Source organism: Buceros rhinoceros, unplaced genomic scaffold (assembly GCF_000710305.1).
Source record: "Buceros rhinoceros silvestris isolate BGI_N320 unplaced genomic scaffold, ASM71030v1 scaffold18370, whole genome shotgun sequence".
Classification (NCBI taxonomy): Eukaryota; Metazoa; Chordata; class Aves; order Bucerotiformes; family Bucerotidae; genus Buceros; species Buceros rhinoceros.
Genome location: NW_010389246.1, coordinates 5,280 through 13,651, shown reverse-complemented (window position 1 = coordinate 13,651; position 8,372 = coordinate 5,280). Strand labels below are relative to the sequence as shown.

Sequence of the window (8,372 nt, the reverse complement as noted above, 5' to 3'; positions counted from 1 at the left end):
AGCAGGAAGTCACTGCACTTTTTACACACAGGCAGATGTCAGTCACAATGTATTACAGAATCTATTATATTGTCTCATTTTTTAACCAACACACTATTACTACAATATATTTTAATGACGGCATTAAAAAAAATAATAAATCCATTACTCTGCCTATGCAATACTTTCAATCCTCAAATTATTACGGAAAACTCTATGCATATATAGGGGAAATAACCTTAAGTTATCTCCAGTTTCTAGACAGATGAAAGTTTCTGGGAGAAGGTAGAAAGAAAAAAGAAAGCTGCAGTAATTCTAGATTGTACCTTGAGAATTGGTAAGTAATATTCTTCCCAGATCTACAACAACTAACACTGGATCCACACACTTGAAATCATCAGGAAAGATCACCTGAGGGGCAGAAATATCAAGGCACACAGTCCAGCTTTTGCTGTTTTCCTGAAAGTTAAGAAGAAAGATACAACAGCCCATAAGGAATAGTTGCCGCTCACATACAGAAGTCATGTCAAATGGATCAGTCTAGTTCGCCCCATTTCCACCTGAAGAGCTAATGGCTGCAGCCATCAGCCATACTGAGAGTGGCAGCTGGTTACACCACAGACTGCCCTTAGGTCAGCGACAAGGCATTTTCAGTGGGCAAACTACCCGCATCGCCAACAGAATGCTTCCACCTTCTACATAACAGTGGATCAGAGAAATCCTTGCCAAGGCTATCCGTAAATCCAACACGCACCAGACTGTTTTACCAAACATCCCACCATTACTTTTTCAGAACAAATATTTTTTCATTTACCTGAAAACAATGTAAAACAACTATCTTGCATCAATATAGCTACCTCCGAAGCTAAGGATTAACGATACTGATAAAGATTACTTGAAAACTGAAGAATTGGCAAAAGACAAAGGTGGAACGTATTTTTCATTTATAAAATCATTTTTAAAGAGGTTTCACACAGATTTAGTAAGTTTGACATAACAGAGCTCCAATGCACACTTGAGCCAACAAGTTGGCATAAAGTCATTCAGTAACAGGGTCAAGAACTGCAAAATGTTATTCTGCCACTAATCACAACAGGTCTATGCCCCAAAAACGGACTGTTTGACAGCAAAAGGAATACTATAAAACCACATGCAAAACTCCCCTCTTTCTCACACAGACCACCACACAACTGAACAAAAAAACTCCTCTTTTTAGAGCTTCAAGTTCTAAAACGTGGCAAAAAAGCCTATGTCAACATTTTGCAGACAAGAACTTACAATGAAGTCTCCTACTAGTAAACGATCAATAGTTTGCCTGATTTCAGCTTTTGTCTGCATTTTCAGCTTGTTGTACTGTCTTCTGGCAGCTTCAGCCACTCTTGCTTCTAACTCAGATTGATATCCAAAACCTGCAAGAGACACAAAACTGAGTAGGTATAATTTTGTTCATCTGCTATTGAATAAGAAAAAAAGAAAGAGGAAAAAAGAAAATACTTATTTTATATGTTTGCAGTAAAACATAGGACAGGAAAACAAAGCAGTTGAAAGCCACTGGCAGTACCTATACACCAGGCTGCTTCACGGAAAAAAGGAAGCGTTTAAGCATAAAGCAAAAATCCCACCAAAAAAACACCTCTCAAAACTTTGTCTGGTCTCTATTTGCCAGACCTTCAACCCAGTTACTAAATTTGAGGGAAACTGAAAGGGTGGTAAGTGTGGCAACAGAGGAAATCATGACTAAACATTAAGAAGTCTGTGGAAAGTGTAGGCTGTCTTTTTTTGTTTGGTTTGTTGTAAACTTTGCCTCTAGCATGTATGTAATACTCTCATCTCGTGAGAAAAGGTAAGTATCAGCTACATCTTTATGTTAGGTAATGTAAATCTTCTGGTACTTGCCAAGATCAACAGAGAAAGAATTGGTACTTTCAGATCATTTTAATGTTCCTTATTCTCCCCTCTCATCTCCTCACAAACTGAAACACAAAGGCAGCCACTTGACAATATTACAGGCCCAGGTACTAGACTCCTACATCTTGCTGTCCTTAGAAGCTTAGGGGACCAGTGTGTTCAACATCTAAAAAACCAGGCACCTCAAGCACCTGTAACAAAGGTCAGACTTAATTTAATAGTGACAGAAGAGACACAACAGGAATTAGAACACAACTTTCCCTGTATCCTTAGTATAGAAAATACTCTGCTTTTGACTGCCCTCTCAAAAAACCTGTTGTTCTCCACAACTTCCAGGAGAGGTTACAGAAACAGGCCTCCTTATTAATGCATTTTAATTTAGGCAGCATGAACATCCACCGTGCGGTACAGCAGCAACTTGCAATTTTGAAGTAAAAGTTTCAGGAATCTGCCCAAGCGAAATCGCCAATTCAATTAAACAAAGAAACAACAACAACAAACCATGCAGAGAACACTCAGAGTATTGCTTAATTTTAATTTGAAGTGGAAATTCTTTGATTAGTGTTTCGTATTTCTAAGAATGAAAAATAAAACTCAAAGGTAGAAAAAGATATAATTTCACCAATAAAAAAGCCAAGCCCACCAAGAAAAGTAAACGTATTGAAGGTTAACCTGAGGTATGAACCCTTCCCTTGTAGAAGAAGTCAGCTACTTTCTTAATGGCTTGTGGATTGTAAATAATATTTAGAGGTCTGGTACTGACTTCCAGGCGCCTCTCAAAATCACTGTGGATGGGATTTCTTTCATAAAGCATCTCAAACACTGGGGCATCAGGATCTGCAACTGAATAAAAATGAGTTATAAAAAGCAGTTGTAAGAACGCCCAAAACAAACAAATGGACAAAAGCAAAATACAAACCCCAAAGAATTTAATCACTAATTTTTAATTGGTACTACTAGGAAAGTAGTACCTGTCTGAAAATTCTTCAGTAACAGAAAAGCAAGCGATATGATCAACTTCTGCAATCAACAGAATTCAACGTCTGTATGTACGAAAACATTTTCAGGACTGGGGTCCTAATGTTTAACTCCCTACATTTTTTTTCTTTTTTAAACCAAGACAAAGGAGCAAGTGCAACTCTCATTGTCTTGAAATACCTTTTTTTATTACTCACTTTCTCTAAAGTCAACTTGCACGCTCTCTTACACCTGAGCAAAGCTTCTATGATTTTATCTCTACATCTGCAAACAGCACTGGCATGAATTCAAACTTTAGGCACCCAGTTTTGCAATTTCTGGATCGTAGGAATTATCTCCTATGCTTGTTATCATCAAACATAAAACGAAATCTTTACCAGTGTTCTGATTAGTCATTTCTGAGGACAAACTTTGGAGTCCAAAGGAAGACATGCAGCCAACCTCTTTTTGCTGATGAGAATTTAAAAGAAAAAGATTGTTTAGATAAAATCAACCAAGCCACCTGATATAAGTATAAAAGTATTTTCTTTATTAGTCTTATGGTCACTTTATAAGTGAATTGTATGTATAGTCTGAGATTATGATGTGCATTTTTTTATCCCAATGTAGACAAACGAGAGCAGGAAGTATGACTAAGAAGTTAACGCCATCTACTCAGGTAGCAGACAGCCTGAAGTCCAAATTTCGGTCAGTTCTCCACAAATTACAAAGTACAAAATACATGGGAAATTGCCATGGAATTAGATTCAAATTTTGTTTTCTCTGAGGAAATATTTGAAATCTTTTCAGCAATTCACTGGGAAGAAAAAAAACAAGTTCTGTATTTCTGCTTTTAGTGTAAGAGTATACAAGGGAAATTAAACTTTTCTTGGACCAAAGAGCTTTAAGAAGAACAATCACTGATTAAGCAGCAACACTGATTGTTCCAAAAATCCAAATCTTTTTCAACAAATTATCTTCTCCCCAACATAGAACTGTAACGTTAAAGTTACAAGTGTACAGAGCAAACAAGGAAGAGTTCTGTAAACGATCTTTGGAAAGGGAGGGGAAAAGTGAGTTTAACAAGTTGAAATATTTCTTCAAGACTTTTGCAGTCTCTTTCTGGCATAAGAGACAACTGAAGAATATCTTGCTGAGTTTCAGAATGTAACTTTTCATACACACTTATGCATCATACATAATAACTTAAAGAGTTTTTTCACCTACAGGATTTGGGAAAACAAGAACGGGAAATATGGTCCCTTCTGTTGCCAAGTCCCTCAGAAAAAGACCACCAAGCTGAACTTTAAGGAGGGAAGAATTTCTGCGAGGAAGGGATTCTGCTAAGATCTTTACACCTGGAATATAAATACATAAAATGCTTTTATTTCTCCTAGTATGCAGCATAGGCTTTATTTTAATTTTACAGATAGCAAATACCATCCAACAAACAAGTCTTTTGAAAGTGCTTATATATATTTTTTCTACTCAAAAAATTGAACTTGGAAATTTGGAATACGTTACAGCAACTGCAAAGCCTGTATTTCTACAGCTGTCTTCACAGATAACAATGTCTAAAATTAGATTTCTGTGTTGAAATCCCTCACACATCTGAAGAGGGAAACTTATTTTCACCTGATACATCAATTCCCACAAGCTGTTTCCATATTTTCATTTTGAACCTGGTTTCATAATTTAAAGAATGAAAAATAAAAATAAAAGGTGGACAGAGCTCTAGGCATTTCAAGAAAGAACAGAAATTGACTCAATACCTGAGAACTCCAGCTGCATGAAAGCAGCCTCCTCAGCACGCACCGCCTTCTCCACTTTGTGCAACAGAGTGAAAGAGCCACCCTGCAACTGTAGATTTAACTTGGCAAATACATGATCTCTCTTCGTAAACGTATTCATGCTAGAAGCATCTGCGGTGGGATCAAAAAATTCATCTGCACCTAATTAAAAAACCCACAAACCATCACATTAAGTAAGTCAAGATTGTGGAAGGCTACTGAAGAACAAAAAAGCTTCTCTGAATTTGAAAATAAGTATTTTCCCAGCTCTAGGGAAGAAAAATAGAAACAGAAAATAAATCATGTGTACCTCCTTCCTTCAGAAAACTGAATATTCTGTAGAACTCTTATATTTCCATTAAGGTAACGTAAAGCTAAATTTACGGAGACCCCAGCATCCCAGCACTGTTAACACTACACCCAGTCACGGCACGCTACATGATCTCCACCTGCCTGAACAGAAGGCCCAAAGCTCTTTGCCATAAATATCTATAATAGTGGAAGCAAATGCATTCCATATATCGCGTTAGAAGTAAGTGGGTACACCAGGTACTGAGATTGTTTAACAGGTTATTTAGGCTTTAGACAGGCTCTGCTGGCCAGGTACATCAGTTGATGCTCACAGCCTTTTAACAGTACAGACCAAAGAGTTGGTTGTGTTCGCCTTTACCAGGTACGTAACTATGGCAGCGTTAACAGTCTGAAAACGAAACAGAAACCCCTTTATTTCCATACCTAGTATGTCTTCTGGATTCCACTGTTCCTTTGGGTCTGGCAGCAGCCCTTCAAAAGGTTCGCCCTCGTATGTTTGCTGAGCGTATCCATACCAACCTCCCCAACCAGGAAACCAAGACTGAAGATACTGCAGCATTCCAGTGCTACTGCCAGGGGCAGACTCTGCTGTAGGGGAACCTCCGGGGCAATCAGGCAACGGCTCTTTAACACTCTGTATTTAAACATTGAAGACATACATATTACTGCTGGTAAGTGAAAGAACATCACAAATGTACAAAAAAGTCACAACTAAAATAGAATTCCATCTACTATTTATTCAGCACTCTTCAGTATACCAGCAGCAATCCTTTCAATCAGCACTCAGCCTGTTGGGAGTGCAGCAGCAAAAAAATAACCAACATACCATCAGCTAACTGCTGTGTATTCATACATGAGACCACATGGCATTATTTACATCTTGGTCTAGAAACACTAATCCAATTAAGAAGTCATTTGACACCATAAAACACAGCTCTGAATTTTAGCAACTGTATTTGAGAGAGAGATGACATCGTAGTGTTACGGAGATTAGGCCATATTTATGAAATGGGCTCAGAAAGCCACTTACATGAGGCTCCCTTCTGCCCTATATATATTCTGGGACAATTCTCATTATAGACCCTTATTTCCACTCTGTTTTCAAGATGAAAAGCACTTGCCTTAGAAATTCTGTCAAGGATACTACTGAGGAAGATCACATATGACCAGACAAAAGATTTCACTGTGCAAGTGACACAGCACTAAAAACTGCAGGAACCCAGCACTGTTCGCTGTTTTAGCATTAATGCCACACTTCTAAACCAAAGCAAATACACGCTAACACTCTCGAGCAGAACAGTAGCTCAGAATAATTTACACTCCAAGTGTTACCCTGGATGCAGAATGTTTCTCACCTCAGCCAGGTCATGAAATTTATCATGAACTATCTCATATAGTATCTTTAACTCTTCGTAAGTCTGCTCATCCTCAATACGATGCATTTCTGCCTGAAAAGACAATAAAGGTAAAGTAACTGCACAAAAAGATAGCATCTTGTTCACAGACATGTCAAACATGCCTGCACTAAGATTCACAGAGAAAACTAACGTGCCATTAGTGACAGCGCCCAAGTAATTAAGCAATGAAAATAAGCACAAGTCACGGGGGCAGCCCTAACACTGACATTCCCCTCTGCTACAAAGGCTATTTGCATTGTAAAATACACTATTTAACACTTGTCATGGTAACAATTCCTAACCCAACTATATTCTTCTATCATGCATCATCCCTCTCAATTCGTCATCCTAAAATCAACTGGGGAAAAACAAAGCACCCCCAAACACACTGTCAACTAGCCACAATTTTTCCAACATTATCTCCCCGACCACATGGATGACCTGACACACCTCTGATATTTAAATACTTTTTGAGTCTAATATAGAGAACACAGATTACAAAAGCATGTCACAGGCTGACATGAGCATTCTATGAAAGTTAATGCTATTTTTGGTGAAAACCAGTTACAGCTCAGAAAAAAGAGACATCTTTTTGCACAGCAAAACAAAACCACAAGAACCCTGCTGCACACACACCTCCCACAAGCCCAGGTTTCAAGCATTAGAAACCCAGTCGTGGTCAAAAGACCGTCTGTTCAGTGAAAATGGCCTGCAGTAAAATTAAAAATGTTTCTAAATTAGAACAGATTTTAAATTTGAGAACAGGAAACAAATAAAATATAAGCTGATTAACCATCACTGCAGAAAACTCAAATCTAAATACCTGCTCTGCAGTAGACAGCGGTTCCCCCTTCAACTTGCTGTAATACATGTCAGTGTAAGACACCGCATCTTGGGCCCGCTGTAATGCAAACTCCCAGGTGGAACGTTGCCTCTGCTCCCTGATCTCCGAAAGACTAGCATTCAAAGCAAAGATCCACCATTCTCGGCAGCTGAAACATGTTAAAATTACTGTATTACCAGTATTTCCAAAAAAATAAATGTCTAACTGGTGAAAGTTCCAGGAGAGATTTAGTGAAAAAACAGAGGGTAACTGGTCAGAAAAAGCATCAGTATCAGAGCCAGCATCAGGCTACTCCTACAAATGTGTGTGGAACAGTGCTCATAGTGCCCACCACTCCAGTGGGATTTAGTATAGCTGTTCTGTATCCAGCACAGTCAACAAAATGTGGAGCTACACAGACCTCTGGTCTGAACAGGTAACATTTTCTTATTTATCATGAAAAGAAACTTAATAGGAGCTCTTTACACACAGATAATTCCAGACCACCATGGTGTGTGCATGGAGGTAGAACCTCCAACTTCATTCCAGTTCTTGGAAGCCTTGAAAGAAAGATTTAAAGCCTCAGGTACAAATAATTTCATTTTAATTTTGAATTATATCTGAATATTTAAAACTGATTCATGGGTAGAGAAACAAAATATGAAAACTGATATTCTAATATATGATTACTATCTACCTTGTTATATTTGTCTTCAATATAGTTTCCCGAGTATAGTTTTTAATACCATGTTAACATCACCATGTGTGTAGATATACTTACTTCTCAGTTACTGTAACCTTTGGTCTCCACTTCCTGAATTTAAGCTGTCGCTCCTTTCTACCCAGTTCCTTTAAAAATCCCATGATCTGCTGGTACTGCATCTTTTAGTACAACAATACAGGATCAATCAGGCAATATTGCACCACAAAGTGATACAGTACAAGTAAAATAATTACTCAAAATGCTTTGTTTTAAAACAAACAGCTTCTTTAGTAAATCCCTTTCAGCTGCCATCTTTACAAAAGTATTAATTCCTTGCTACAACACTTGGTATTTAAGCTATTACAGACACCACCACAGTTTTATGACACCTACAGATATTTCACTGTTTGAATCAGCAACTGTTTTCTTAGAGACAGATAAAGTCAAGATGGCGTTTTAGCAGCAGAGCCTTCAGAAGCACTAACACACAAACAACAGTTCAG

General features: G+C 38.0%; 1 protein-coding gene across 2 annotated transcripts in view; it reads right to left on the bottom strand.

Moving 5' to 3' along the window:
- VPS13D (vacuolar protein sorting 13 homolog D (S. cerevisiae)) overlaps window positions 1-8,372 on the bottom strand; it is a 93,561-nt gene that overhangs the window by 80,763 nt on the left and 4,426 nt on the right. For both annotated transcript variants that reach the window (XM_010133630.1, XM_010133637.1), the window contains exons 8-17: window positions 7,948-8,048; window positions 7,167-7,335; window positions 6,302-6,394; window positions 5,370-5,580; window positions 4,617-4,796; window positions 4,072-4,202; window positions 3,243-3,315; window positions 2,560-2,730; window positions 1,258-1,388; window positions 306-438 (exon numbers count right to left, since the gene is read on the bottom strand). In XM_010133630.1, the coding sequence (XP_010131932.1) occupies window positions 306-438; window positions 1,258-1,388; window positions 2,560-2,730; window positions 3,243-3,315; window positions 4,072-4,202; window positions 4,617-4,796; window positions 5,370-5,580; window positions 6,302-6,394; window positions 7,167-7,335; window positions 7,948-8,048 (1,393 nt within the window). The remainder of the gene's footprint in view (window positions 1-305; window positions 439-1,257; window positions 1,389-2,559; window positions 2,731-3,242; window positions 3,316-4,071; window positions 4,203-4,616; window positions 4,797-5,369; window positions 5,581-6,301; window positions 6,395-7,166; window positions 7,336-7,947; window positions 8,049-8,372) is intronic.